General features: G+C 44.2%; 1 protein-coding gene across 2 annotated transcripts; it reads left to right on the top strand.

Moving 5' to 3' along the window:
- Window positions 1-5436: 5436 nt before the first annotated feature.
- Window positions 5437-14329, top strand: LOC125320485 (corticotropin releasing hormone binding protein). Of its 2 annotated transcripts, none has more exons than XM_048292859.1 (7): window positions 5437-5617; window positions 6054-6147; window positions 6763-6920; window positions 8888-9098; window positions 10600-10748; window positions 12067-12184; window positions 13609-14329. In XM_048292859.1, the coding sequence occupies exons 1-7, from the start codon at window positions 5537-5539 to the stop codon at window positions 13764-13766; spliced, it is 969 nt and encodes a 322-aa protein (XP_048148816.1). In that variant the 5' UTR covers window positions 5437-5536; the 3' UTR covers window positions 13767-14329. The 2 variants fall into 2 exon arrangements, with proteins under 2 accessions (XP_048148816.1, XP_048148817.1); XM_048292860.1 differs by having other exon boundaries at window positions 5454-5617; window positions 5908-6147.
- The last annotated feature ends 381 nt before the right edge of the window (window positions 14330-14710 follow it).

The raw sequence follows: 14710 nt of genomic DNA, 5'->3' as shown, positions 1-14710 counted from the left end.
TGGGCCCTCTAGACAACAAGGGCTTTGGAACTCTGAACTCCACATTTATTTTTCTAGGTCTGTGCTCTGGGCTGCTTCCTGGCTGGGTGTCAGGCAGGGCAGTGACCATTGCAATGGGATGTGTCAGTGAGTGGATGTGGATGTGCTGGGTATCTTGATAATTTGCCCTTATCGAGAATGGTAACATGAAGCGTGGTGTAACTTCTTAGTGTTGAGAAGACTGATGGATGCTATGGGATGTGGCTGCTAAGTTCCTCACAACTTTAGTGAAGTATTCAGTAATGATTTTGAGTACTAAGTATGGATGAAGTTATCCCAGTGTTTTCTGTGGTGACATAAGGTATGAGGGAACTGGGCCAGGAACAGGAGCTCCTTACATGTTTGTCTTTGTCTCAGAGAGAGTTTGAAGTGAAGTCTTGTGCACGTCTGTATCAAGGACATGATTTCCTAATTGCCTTCAGGACTGTGATTTGCTGTACAATCTTCCCCTTGCTTTCTTTTCTATGGTGTTATTTCAAAGCAGTGACTGATTGCGATTTAGCAAAGATGGGACAAAAAATTTAGCCTTCACTGTAGCATAAGTGACACTTTAGAGCCACTGGATTTCTTTCTCACCTTAATCTGGGCTAACCAATCCCATTGTTCAGAAAAAATATACTGAGGGATTCACAAACAGTTGAACATGTACAATAAACTACAAATGATGTGTAGTAATCTCTACTCTTCAAAGACACTGACATTGATATGAGACCTGCAGCCGCTTGATAAAAAGACAGGAATGACTAGTAGTACGTCTCCCAGACACCATGAAGGAAATGAAAAGCTGATCCCTGAATGAATTCTCAGTTACAGTGGGAAAGAGCATAAGGGAAATAAATGTAGCTCAGCACAATGTTTAGCAGCTGACACGATATGAAGTGTAAAGTCCAGTCAGATGTCTCACACTGTGCATGACCCCATATGGCATCTCTTCAGCCAGCTCTGAGCAGTAGTGAGAAATCAGCATGAACAGCTGAGGACAGAGTGCCTGAGGCAGGACTGCTCCCCTTCATTGCAACTGCACTGCAGTCTCGCTGCTGCTCCTCTCGGTTCAAGAAACCACCAGCCACAGACAAGCAGAGGAGCCTCCATGGGATATGCAGCAGCCAGGCTGAGCCCTGTGGTGTGGAGTCAGAGCTTGCTTGGGATTGTGTCTATACAGGAAATACTAACTCATGTTTAAGGTCCCAATGCTAGAGAGAGGTTTGCTCTACTCCAGCTGCTTGTTCCAGGAGTCAGGCTGCAGCTGAGGAGTAAGAAGAGCTGTATTAATGAGCTGGGGACCCAAGGGACCCTTTTGGAGAGCAGAAAGGGTTCATAACACCTGGCCCCTCTTTGCCACAGGGAGGGATCCCTAAGGAGTGTCTGTAGCTTAAGCACTTCTCGCTAAGAAATCTCACTACTGAGCACTTCATGCATATTCTTCCTGCAACAACTACTTTTACTTTTTAGGAGAAGAAACTGCATTTACCACCTGTATTATAGGACAGAGCATGATTTGATCACAATGGGGGAAGGTAAATGGTGTTTATTTCACTACCATCTTTATTCAGCTTTATTTTCTCCACTTCTTACCATAGCTGGGATCTCTTCTTTGCTATAATAGCTGACAAGACACCTACAAGCTTTGAGCACTAGTGGGGCAGGCAGGTACTCCAAAGCACGTTCCTGAAAAGCCCACCCATGAGCCCAGCTTTAACAGCCCAAGGCTCTGCAAAGGCTGGGGTGCCTAAACAATGCCATCCTGAGCTGCAGCAGAGCAGAGGGAGTGATGCCCTGCACTCAGCCCAGACTCTCACCAGCACCATGGCTTCCCATCATTTCTGCCAGGGAAAGGGGCTGCTCCCAGGGTAAGTTACGTGTGTTAGCAGATCAAGGTGACAGTCAACTGGATTATTTAGCCTGTGGCAGGGTGTCACTGGGGAATGCATTTGACTATGTTAAACAATTTGATATTAACAAAAAAATTTGTCCTTCAGGGTGTCATCATGACTCAACTCCGTGAAAGAAAAATGACACTCTCTTCATTCGCCAAGGGTTTGTATCACATTGAAGGCGCTTTTCTCTTCTGAAATGCTGCAGGGGTGTTTTGAACCCAGTTCAAAGTGATTTTTCTTTGCTTTGTTAGTCACATCCTCATCTCCTGAAAATCTCAGTTTCTGCAAGTGACTTTTAACAAAAGCAGTGCTGCAGCAGGCAAAGGGAGGGTAGAGGGGAAGTGTATTTGTGATACATTCTGAGGAGACAGGAGAGTTGAGTGAGAAGATGGCCTCCCATCCTCTCTCACCCTCTGACAGCTGGGAGGCAGGGCTAGGAGATGAACCCCTCTTTCCCCTTCAACTCGTCCCTTTTGGGGATCTACCTGCTTGAGCTCTACCTGAGGCAGCAGAGCCCCAGCCAGCAGCAGCAGCTGCAACTCTTTGTATGTGATTCCCTATCCCTTCCCAAATACTTGCCTTCCCCAAGCATTAGAGCTGCACAATGGAAAGCATATGACACTGGGGGCTGAGGACGGCCCTTTGTTTGAAGACACAGAGAGTTACCCCAGGCTCTGGGAGGCTTTGTGATGAGGCTGGTCAGGATGTCACCATGCTTCATCTGCTCTTGCTGAGCCCAGAGCTGAAAAGTGGAAAAAAAACCCCAACTTAACACCTCTGTTAAAATTAAGTTCCACATCAACAGCAAAGTTTCTTTTGCACCAATGTTACACAGAATATTTGTACACTCAAAACTCCTACAGGTGTTGCATGGGAATTTCAACATCACCATAGGCCCTGTTTGAGCAATAAATTACAACAGATGTGGAGGTGGCTCCTATCCTCCTTTCCACCACCTTGTTTATTGGAGAAGGACAGTGCCCTCACTTCATCTGCCAGGATGTCCTTCAGACTGTGGGGCTTCCTGCTTTTCTGGGCATCTCCACTGGTGAATGTTATGCTAAGCCCGGATCTCACCTCTTCACAGGCAAGTGTTTAAACTGTGCTGACATCACTGTCGGTATGTCTCATTCTGAGTAGATAACCTCACATCTGGTTTAATAGAGTCACAATAATTTAGCTGCAGTGCCATGTGTCCTTCACTCATTTTTGGAGTTGAATTCTGAAATCTGAAATTTTCAGTAACAAATTCACGCACAATTAAACACTCTCTCTCCTTCACTGAAGATCTTCAAGGACTCGCAGTAAGATAATGTCCCAGTCTGACCATTCAGGAGGCACTCAGGCAGTCACACTCCCACCATCAGAAACTTCGACTGCTGAGACCAAAGCCCCTTCACAGCAGGCAGCTTAACTGAGCCAATGGGTCCCCACTCAACTCCCTACACATCCCACACTCACACAGGCAGACCAGCTTCCCTCACTGGCTCAATCCCAGGTTTCCCACAGCAGAGCCTCAGACTTCTGTCTCCTTTAAGTAATTTTATAATGGTGCAGCAACAGAATGAAAACCTCGAGCTGGTGCCTCCAGAGAGGGACCCTGAACAAAGGAACGCCTGGGCTTTTATACCCTCACAGTCTATGTATATGATCATCTGTGATCTTCCAGCTGATTCCTCAACTCTTGCTGTATCTCTGAGTGTCTGGTCACATGGCTGGTGCCACAGGTCCCTGGGCCTTCTGGAATTCAAAGGGTCAGCAGTTCACAGTCTCTTGCCTTGGGCTCAGACTCCTGCCCCAAGGAGCTCAATTTGCAGCTCCCAGTGCAGCTGCACACCAAGCTCCCTGCACTGAATATTCCTCAACACTCAGCGTCTGAGGTCTAGGCCAGGGACTGGCAGGGCAAACTGGGACACTGCAGCCAGAATTTGAGACTGGATTCTGCAAAATGCCTCGGGGTGGGGGAGAGTGGAGGGGTCAAGCTATAATTTTAAGCTTATCAATCTCTTTAGATGGTGAGCAAAAGAATAGCGAGTAAGGCTGGGCTCCCCTGCAGCCCCTTCTGATCCTGATGGTCTCCAAGGCACCTCTCACCTCCCCGATTAACCTTCCATCCATCCTCTAATGCAAACTAGGGCTAAACCCTGCATTTTTTCCAGCAAAGCTTGTAATTCCCAAGGAACTTCAATGGATTTCAGATTACAAACTTCCTTGTATAATCTTCTGATAATCCTTGCCTAAAATGACAGTATTTAAACAATTCAAGGTAAGCACATGAAGAGAATCAATTCGGTCTCAGTTCATGCAGTGATTAATTATTCATTTCTACAAAGCAGTTTTACCAACTTTTGAATCCAACCTGATGCCAAAGTTCAAAAATAATGTTTTCCATTTCCTCAGTATTTTTTTTTCTCAAAAAATCACAGAAGTTCCATGCAGATATGGAACAGTATTATAGTTTACAATAAAGCAAACCGTAAGATAAGAATTGCATCATAATAAGGTCAGAGCCATAGGTGTGTAGACAGAATAATATTTATTTGTTTATTTTTCAACCAACAAATTGTGTGAAACAGCAAGCAAATGTCTCTGATGTTTATAAATCCTTGCAATGAAATCAGGAGCAACAAACTTTAAATTTTGCAAGTCTTGCTCATATTATTTCTAGGTTTTGTTGAACCAAAATGACCTTTGACATGAAAACATAGAGCAAAAGGATACATTAGCAAGAACCCTCAGGTGGGGAAAGGGTAGTCATCCTCTGTAGCGTATTGACGGTTCATCCTGGTCAGGGGAAAACAAGACTATACCCACATCTAATACCTCTGCTGAGTTCCTGATTTTTAGTACTCTGCAGAGTTATAAATTTTCACTCACAGGTTCAACTTTTAAAGATCTTCTCAGATTTCCCTTGAGGATCAAGGCTGAAGCTGTATCAGGAGTTCTGTGATGAATATGCCCCTGGAACCCCGAGTTTTCATAACTTCTGTATGATAGCTGTTCCTGGTGGGGAAAACTGTCTGGTTTTTCTTGTATACTTGCTGCAGAGCCCTGGAGGGATGCTGGCACAGGCTGCAAGCCTGCCTGGGATGCAGGGATGCCCACCCAGGCCCGGCCAGCAGGAAGCACCTGGCGTAGGCACTGCAGAGAGCTGCGTGTCACAGAGCAGCAGAAGGGAGGCAGGAAGCCCTGCAGGTCCGAAATACCCCGGGACTGCCCCGGGAGGAGGGAGGGATGCTCCTCGTTGCTCACTTCGAGGTAACTGGAAATGAAAACTGCATGAGTGCCCCATCTGCACGGGGATGGGCTCTCTTCTCCGAGGTTGTCAGCTTTTCAACCAGACAGATAAGTAGAAAAGACATCTGCCAGAGAGGGGAATTCAACCGTCTTGAAAATTCGTGGCTGCAATTTGGACCCTCGTCATGCCCACGTACTGTGTCACTGCGAGAGGAATTCAGTTACCATGGGTTACCCTATCAGTACGGGGACCAAGTGCCTCCCCTCCCAACAGCTCTATAAAAAGAGTCGCTCCAAGACACCCCAGCGGCTCCTGCATACCGGCACAGACCCGGAGAAACTTCGCCACAGAGAGAGGGACGGCCGCCAGAGGAGGTGTCAGCATGCCGTCTGCTTTCCAGTTTCAATGCCACCTCGTTCTCATCTTCCTGGCTGCCTCCAAGGGAGAAACCAGATACCTAGAGGTGAGCAATAGGGCTGATGATTAAACACCTCGCTGTGCTTTTAGCTGCTATCTTCTAACTTGTCTCTCAGCTTTCAAGCATTGTGCCTTATTCTCTCTCCCTTTCCTATTGCCACTTTTCCTGCATTGAACCTACACCTGGGTGATATTAATGCAACAGTCCCATGTATTCTGTACTACCCCTCCATTTATTCATCCTCAGCAATTTTACTGAGGATTTAAGAGACTCTCAGTGCACTTAGCTGCTGGGATCACCTCTTATGTACCAGGTTTATTTCCCCTCTACTGCAGGTTGGCATCTTTCTGCCTGAGCTCTTCCACAGCTGCACTGTTTCTGGAGAAGGGATGTAATGTGCTGTGCCTGTTCTTGAGAGATACAGGGAGAGGGCTGCATTTCACTTTGCCCCAGACTCTTTTTGCCCTCCATCTTTCACCAGGTGAGAGATGCTGGTGAAGATGACCCCTTCCTACTACTCAGTGAAGATCTGAAACGAGAGCTGTCTGCAGGACAGATCTACCGGCGGTCACTCCGTGAGTTTCTTTGGTGCTCTGGTAGGGACTACTGGCTGGTGGGAGAATCCTGGGAGTACCTCAGGGGGGGAAAAGGGGCTAATTGGGAATGACAGAGCTGCAGGAGCTTTTTGCAAGACTAGGGAGAAGAAGGACAAAACATTACAACCACAGAAACCTGTGGTTTGAGGCAGAGGGTTAGGGTTCATAGTTGATGCTCCAAATAACTGGAGCAGGATGGGGATTCTACACCTATGTACCTGGGCAGAGTCACATTGCCAAGGGGTGGGGCAGGTGTAGCAGCTGTGATTAGAGAGAAATCTGAAAGAATAGAGTGTTTGTGCACTTGTGCACATACGCACACAGAGTTTTCTGCTCAGAGATGCTTTGACACACCACCCCCCGCATCCCCCCGTAACATGCTTGTGCTCACACCTGCAAGTTACTGTTTATCCTCTGATGCTCAGCAGGCTCCTAATTGCTTCAGCTGGTTCTCCCTGTCCTCACAGCCAGCCGGATCCCGGTGCTGGGGGGGGTCTCTCCTATCCCGCCCCCTTTCCCTGCGCAGTGGGAGCTGTCACTGAGTCTCCCTCCAGAGAAGGCAGAGGCAGCAGCCCTTTGTCCCTGCTTCTCCAGGGTGCATTGACATGCTGAGTATAGAGGGGCAGTTCACCTTCACCGCAGACCAACCACAGCTGCACTGCGCAACCTTCTTCATTGGGGAGCCTGAGGAGCTGATCACAATAGACTACGACTTTGTGAACATCGACTGCCGAGGGGGTGACTTCCTGAAGGTAAGAAGCTGCACGTCTCTGCTCTCCTCTGACTTGTGAGGTGTTTGCTGTGCTTGCAAGGAGCAGGCGAGTGCACGTGGACATCTCTGTATGCATGTGTTTGTGTGTGCAAAACAGGCTTTCACAGAGCAACCATCTCTGGGATGGCTCTTTTTCCTCCCTGAGGCACTCTGAGTGTGTGTCCCCCCCCATCACAACTCCTCTAAAGCAAAGTCAGATGCAGGATGAGGATCCCTCTCCAAACTACAGCACTGGAAGCGCCTCTATGGAGTGTCCATACTTTTGGGAATGGCTGAAAATTTGGTTAGTAGGATTTTCTCATTGCACTGTGAATCATTGCACTATGAGCCCTGCAGATAATGATACAGCTCTCTGGGTGGTTGTTACTGCTCTGGGACCTCTGCTCACAGGTCACTCAGCATCAGATTAATAGTGAATGGATCATTGCAGGCTTTCTTTAAAATTTCCCTGCTAGAACTTTTCACGACACTGGCTCTGAACAGAGAGAGGCTCATGACTCAGAGCCATTGATATCCCAGTGTTAAAAAACTTTACCAGCATGTTTGTCTCGCAGGCAGGAACATTCACCAAGATCTGAACTGGGTCAAGGAGAGAAGGGGAGGCTCGGTGGTCCCTGGCTCTCCTCTCCCTGCATCTTGCCCTTTGGGCTGCCCTGGCCAGGCACAGCACAGACCACATCCCACCTAGTGGCCAGCTGAGGTCCAGGAACGGGGAGAATGAGGAAATCTGACTTTTAGGCCTTTCCTTGTCTCCTGCTCCCTTTACCCTGGAGAATTCTGTCCTTCCATTCCATACCTTGGCTGAGACCTCTCCCCATGTAGCTACAGGGAGGCTGATTTCAGTCTCTTGTGGGTCTAAGGCTTTTGTACCTGGACTTACGGTCACTCGTAGAGGCTAGAAAAATGCCAAGAGATCTTTTTGTTTTATTGAGCTTTCCTTTCTTTGGTAGCGGTGTCCCAAACTTCTGTGTTATATTGCTGTATATATACAGGCAGCTTTCCCCTCCTGTAATTTGAGCACCTGCATTTCATTACTTCAGGAATTTACAGTTCTGGCAAATCCAGAGACTGATCCTAATGGTTTTTTGCATCAGGAAGTCCCACATACTCACATCAGAATTATGGGCTGAAGCGATGGCTGAATCTGGTCCTTGAATTTTGGGAGTATTGACTGAAGTGTTTAAGGAATTACCATGTGAGAGCAGCTAGGAGGGAATTGAAACAGCAAGGCAGGCAACTGCATATCTATGCTAGAATTAATAGGTATTTCTACTTCTGATACATTTCTCTGAAGATGGTGAGGGAAAATTGTTACTTTTTTGTTATGAAGGAAAGATTTGATGCTTAAGGTGCAGGATTTGTTTTGCTTTCTAGTGGTTAGGATGAAGTGGAAGAGCCAGCACAAATGAGAGCAATACCTCTGCCAATAGTTCCTCCCCAAAGTTTTTTGTATTCCAATATCTCTGGAAGGCCACCGGGACAATTTCAATGACAAGCTGTAAAACATGGATGGTGGAAAATTACAGGCCAGATCAATTGTCATAATGCCCAGAGTTTGAAAAGGTTACTTATATTTCTTGTGGCTCCCAAATAAAATTGGTCAAAAACTTCTCATAGTAACAATGAAATTGCGAAAAAAAATAATATGATGATGCTGAAGCAAAAAGAGATACTTCACTCAAAAAAAAGATAACCAAAATTGTCACTTGAAGGAGGTAAAAACATTAAAAGTTATATGTATCCCTTTCCTAAACATCAGTTGAAGCATGAATAATTAGTTAAATGTTAGGAAATCAATAAATACAAAGAATTTTTGTTTTCAGTTTGTCTCTTTGAAGAGGTTATATGATGTCAAAATAAAAGAGTGTCTGTTATACTTCATGTTTCTGTTCTCTGCTAATAGAGCAATAAGCAAAACCCTTGTTTTAAATTATTGAACCTCTGTAGGTGTTTGATGGATGGATACTCAAGGGGGAGAAATTTCCCAGTTCCTTGGACCATCCCCTCACCACGTCTCAAAGATATGTAGACTTCTGTGAAAGTGGGAATATTCAGAGGAGCATCAGATCATCACAGAACGTGGCAATGATCTTCTTCAGGATTCAGCAACCGGGCAACGGATTTACTGTCACAGTCAAGAAAAACAGCAATCTCTTCCGTAAGTCTGCATTTCATACCACCAAAGGGACTTGAATTTGGGGTAGGAAGCAAAAAGAATGTGTTGCTTTTCACTGGATTCTCTCACTGTGGTTATCTGCACTGACATGGCTGCAGTAAGGCCAGCAGAGCCATGCGCACCTGCATACCTGCAGGCTTGACTCAGACTTGCTGTCTGTCCAAAGGAAAAAAAAGGAGCTTAAGAGATCACACAGGCTTCAATACACAAGACCATATGGCTCCTTCTTTCAAATAAGATCCCTCCCAATCCAATATTGTCATGTTCCAACACATTTAGCTAGAACAAACAGTATTAATTTAGCAGCTTCAATCTCAGCATTTTCTAGATCTGGGTGAACAAAGAGGAAAAAATATTTGAAATAGTTCAACAGTAAAATCAGCGTATTGAATAGTTATGTGGCAGTTATGAGAGATATATGATCACAAGAATATATTTGCAAGTTCTTTCCCTAAGCCTCTGAGCTGGCAAGACACAAATTATCACAGAATCATAGAACGGCTTGGGTTGAAAGAGATCATAAAGATCATCTTGTTTCGACCCCTCCACCATGGCCAGGAATGCCACACTCTAGACCAGGTTGTCCATGGCCCCATGCAGCCTAGTGTTGAACTCTTCCAGCAGTGGGGCTCCCAACTTGACTGTACAACCTGTTCCAGCGCCTCACTTGAATTGTTTTATCCAGAGAGGACAGGACATTTAACAATTGTTGTTCGGGCCAGTCTGATTTATCTGCCTAACCATGCAAAGTAATAAAAAAAAAAGAAAGGTGGCAGCATGCCTGCCCCATCCTTACTCCAAGTTATTCAGACTTGAGCCTGCAAGTCGGGTCCCCATTCTGGTGTGGCTTCATGCTCATGGATGTGATTATTGTATTCAACTGCTGGAGGTGGCTGGTGTCTTTCACCGTCCTGCTGAAGCAGCTGCAGGACCCCAGGTCTGTGTCAATGATCCCTCGGGCTGCTCACATAGATGGTAAGTTACTCCTTTAACTGAACTCCTAAGTTTGAACTTAAAATCATGCTCTCATTTCAATGAGATCTTTTGTAGGATAAGGAACTCCAGTTAAGAGGAGCAGAATAGGATTTAGGAGGTTGCTGGCAGTATAAGGCAAGAAACTGTCGAAACTAAACAAAATCCCTCCCTCCACCTGTGTTGAGTGTCCTTCAAACTGACAAACTCTATGAGCCCTTGACAGCACGAGTCCCTGACATATAGATTTGGGGTGTGAGCTCTCCTATTGACTGCTTCATCCTCAAGTTCTGCCAGACCTCATGCTATGTAGTAAACAATGGGGAGGGAATTTTTAAGGAACAAATGCTATGCAAGAACTTCAGAAAATGCCACACACATATTTTTTGACATTTGGTTGTAAGTCACAGTAATTAAATTATCTCTGCTTTTTTGGTACCGTACTTATGTAGTTTTGCTACGTGCAGTGATGACTGGACAAGTAACTCTAGTACCTTTTCCTGTGTCCCAGCTTGCAATGTCATCTCTCAGACTCCCTCAGGAAGGTTTACCATGGTCATTCCTCACCAGCACAGAAACTGCAGCTTCTCCATAATCTACCCAGTGGTGATAAAAATATCTGATCTTATCCTGGGACAATTAAATGGCCTCTTTTTAAAGGTGAGTTCTTTATTTGCTAAGAAAATATTAGCCTGTGCAATTTTCGTGGGCATGGAAGAGAGAAGGGGTGAAGCAGAGACAGCCTGTGACACTAGGTGCTAAGGCACGTGTGCTCCAGACCGCTTGTATGCATGCTGAGGGCTCTTGTTTTTCCTCAGAGAGGAGAGCCGTTGTCTCTGTAATGTTGCAATGGCAATCAAATTATGCAAAGTACCATTAATGCGTGTAATGATTGCTTGCCATAACAAAGGATAAGGATTTCATTATAAAGAAAGGAGCATTTTCCCTGAAAGCTGTCTGTCTCTATTTAAATTAATGAAAGCAGCAAATGCTCTGAAGAGAGAAAGGAGACGTTAGATAGCAAGGTATTATCACGGAGAAAATACAAACGTGCTCACAATTGATTGCCTGCATCACATGCTGAGCATCATCTGCTCCATCTGCTCTGATCTGGGGTGTTTGGTGCTTGGTGACAAACAGACAGAAGATGACAGGAGCTGTTGGCGATACCTGTGCCTGGCAGGTCTAAGAAGGTGTCAATGCCAAAATATCCAGAAGAATAGAGCAAGGAAATTTGTTTTCTCCTGCCAGTGAGTCTCGCAGTCTGAGTTCTTCAAGGAGATTGCCAGTGTCTGAGCAAGCCAGGCTTTGAGAGATGGGCAAGTGAATTAGTTGACTTATTCAATGGTGGGCAGAAAAGGGACAACAGCAAAGGAAGATAAAGAAACCAGGCACTTAAATAACAGCATAGGGGTGACAGCCCAAAGGTGCTCAAGGTGTCCATGCAAGATAATTTTGGCAAACAGCATTAATTTCAGGAAAATTGTGGGTCTAATATATAGTAAGCCATTGTTTTCAGACAAAACTATTCTTTTTGTTACTTTCTACTTTAATTGAACTTTCCCACAATGGTGCATTTTAGCATTTTTATTAGGAATAAGTATGGTATAGTGGAACTGAAGTTCCTGCCTGCCAGCTGAATGTAGGCATACATGAAGCCCATGCCTGCGTTAATTTGATATAAAGTCTAAGCATCCAGAACCAGATTGCTTATATGCAATAAAAGCAGTTGAATCAACACCTTATCTACATGTCAGTAATTTTCAGAGTCTACTTAGGTCTTTATTTGGAATCCCTTAAGAAAATTAACTTACTAATGTCACATCAAGGTAGTACTGCTGAGGATGAGAAACTGTTTTCACACAGCTTTGAGCACAGGGGATTTCTAAAACCCCTATTGTTGGCTGCAATCAAGTATGGAGAACTGCTACATTTTGTAGGTAAATGGTAAATAACTTTTAGCCTCTGCCTTTTTAAGAAACCGTCTGCAGGCTGTGCTGGAGTGGGAGATTTTGTAGAGCTTCTTGGAGGAGCTGGCTTAGACCCATCCAAGATGTTTCCTCTAGCTGACCTCTGCCACTCCTTTCATGGGTCTGGTAAGAACTCCTTCTTCCAATTACCTCCACATAATAAAATAATTAACCATAATAAGACATGCAGGGACCCCCCCACACACCTGGACTTCCTGCTAGACCGGTGAACTTCACATCTGGCAGAAAATGAGAGCTAAAGCTATTCAAGCCTGTGGTTTGGCTGTGTGTTACAGCACAGCCATGACTACCTTCATTTGCCCCTTCAGCAATCATTATGACAAGCCTAAATTATACATATTTTAAAAATTCTTGTCCTATGACAAAAATAAATATTAGAATGTCAGCACATTAAAAAGTCTGGAAATTCACAACAAACAAAGGCAGATTGTTACATTTTCGGTTAAGGAGCTTTTGTCTCATTTACTCAGTGTTTCCAAGGCCTTTTCTGCTGCAGCTGCAATACATACCCCAAAAGCCTCAGAGCTCCCATTCTCTACTTTGAACCCTGCTGGGGCTCTGAAATTGTTTCACTATCATGCTGGTGCAGTGACTTTTTTCCCCATGAAAATAAGAATTTCCAGTTTCCCTAATATTCAACAGCAGACTGCAAAGTGTGGCAGTGATATGACAAACTAACTCCTGTGGCACACCTGTCATATCTCAGGAGTATCAACAGGGCACTGGAGATTTCCACAGAGTTGGAGAGCGGGAACGTTCCAGGCCCTTGTGGTCTCCCTTGCCTGTCATCACACCATACCTTAGCAGTCCAGGCACTGTTCGAAGATTTAACTGGCAAGTGCTACTGTTGAATAAGAATGCTGAGCAGTGGAATGAGATTAAAATGTGTTTTCCTGGTGGTGTGAAGGAAATGAAAATCCATCTCAGCAGCTCCTGCTCTCCCAGTGACTTACCATTTTCTTCCCAAGTGAGGAAGGTGCTCCAAATTCCCCAAACAAAAAGGCTTTGCCAAGCCTCCACTCAAATGGCTTATCTAAAGCAGCAGTTAGTGGTACACTTGATTTCCCTCAGAGGGAGTCCATGTGCTGGGCACTTCCATTTGAGTTTGTCTCGATGGGGCTCTCACATGCCTTTGTTCCTGTGAAGAATGTCCTTACACACAAACCCACTCACCTCTCTAAAAGGAAACATTTCAATGTTGCTAGTTTTGACTATCTCCAGGAAAGAGTGCCCTTGCCCTTACCCATCACTCATGGTATCTAACAGTAGCACATAGATGTGGAGTGGCATTTGCATGAGGGAAGGACACTTGATTAAATACTCAAGCGTTGTAAAGCAAAAGTACCAAACACAGAGGTTGATCAGCAGTATCACCACCAGCAGGTCATTACTACATGCAAATTTGCTTTATTTCCAAAATTGCATGTATCGGTGCTTTATAATTCCCATCATTATATATCTCTTTTCCCTTACTCTCTTTCATATAAATGTATCTTTATATCTCCTTTATATCTCTTTTCCCTAATTAGCCCAAATGAAGATTGGCTGTGACAACACAGTGCTGCGAATGGTCTCCAGCGGCAAACATATCAACCGTGTGACATTTGAGTATCACCAACTTGATCTGCAGGAAACAGAAACAAGAAAGGAGAACAGCATTGAGGAATTCTGCTTTCCTAGCATCTGAGAAACCAGGACACACATCTTCACATAGCTAGTAAGGTTCTATAATAACGTATTTTTTCCTTTAACTAGCTGGTGGTGTTGAGCCTTTCTATAAGCATATTTTTTTTTCATATAAATCAGTCATTCCCATGAGCAAGCAGGAAAAAGCAACAAATGTATTCATCTTTGTTATTATCATTACATTCTTTCTGCAATGTTTTAGTTCATTTATCATATCCAAAATCAGTAGCAAGAATAGAAGGGTATGTTTCCTGTATAAATATTATTAGGAAAATAGACAAAAACACTAGTCTGGGGATATATGAAACCCACAATAAATATAAACTTCATGCAGCAGCTTTATCCTTTTATATCAAGTATAAACAAACAAACAAAAAAAGATGGTGAAATACGCTTCCAGTTTTGTAAGAGGAAGCAACATTAGTGTGCGTAAAAACTACTGGTTTATTTATGACTATAAATGTACTATTTATTTCTAATGACATGTTTTTAATAAAAATTTATAGCATGAGACTTCCTTACACAAATCCAAACATAAATAAACACATTCAAACAGTTGGCAAACAGTTCTTATGTTGTATTTTTTCTGAAGAAATCTTTTAACATACTGATTAAAATTCCTGAGTCTTGTTCAGTTCTCTGGAAATTAAAATTCTGAATACATGTTGCTGAAAAACCATGAACTATTATGAGCAAAAATTTGGCTTATCTAGGTTGCTTATACCTGCACACAGAATAAGTTTCAGCAGTACACTTACTGGTACCTTCCCTCCTTCAGATTTTTTGGTCAGGTGTCCTGCTGACCCATGAAGGCCAAGATACAAAAATATAGATTCATTTTTTCCAGGCCTGTGCTATCCCAGAAAAGGAGTGTCAGCCTTGAAGAGCTCTGGGAAGCACAAGCTCAGCAGAGGACCAGAGCTGTGTTTTAGCTCTGAGAGCAAG

Source organism: Corvus hawaiiensis, chromosome Z (genome assembly GCF_020740725.1).
Source record: "Corvus hawaiiensis isolate bCorHaw1 chromosome Z, bCorHaw1.pri.cur, whole genome shotgun sequence".
NCBI lineage: Eukaryota > Metazoa > Chordata > Aves > Passeriformes > Corvidae > Corvus > Corvus hawaiiensis.
This window is presented reverse-complemented; position numbering and strand designations above follow the sequence as displayed.

Bases quoted from the DNA above. Each gene is read 5' to 3' on its own strand.
- LOC125320485 (XM_048292859.1), top strand. From the start codon at position 5,537: ATGCCGTCTGCTTTCCAGTTTCAATGCCACCTCGTTCTCATCTTCCTG. The intron at 6,148-6,762 runs GTGAGTTTCTTT...CTGCTTCTCCAG, and splicing joins GATCTACCGGCGGTCACTCC to GGTGCATTGACATGCTGAGT. The intron at 9,099-10,599 runs GTAAGTCTGCAT...CCTGTGTCCCAG, and splicing joins GAAAAACAGCAATCTCTTCC to CTTGCAATGTCATCTCTCAG.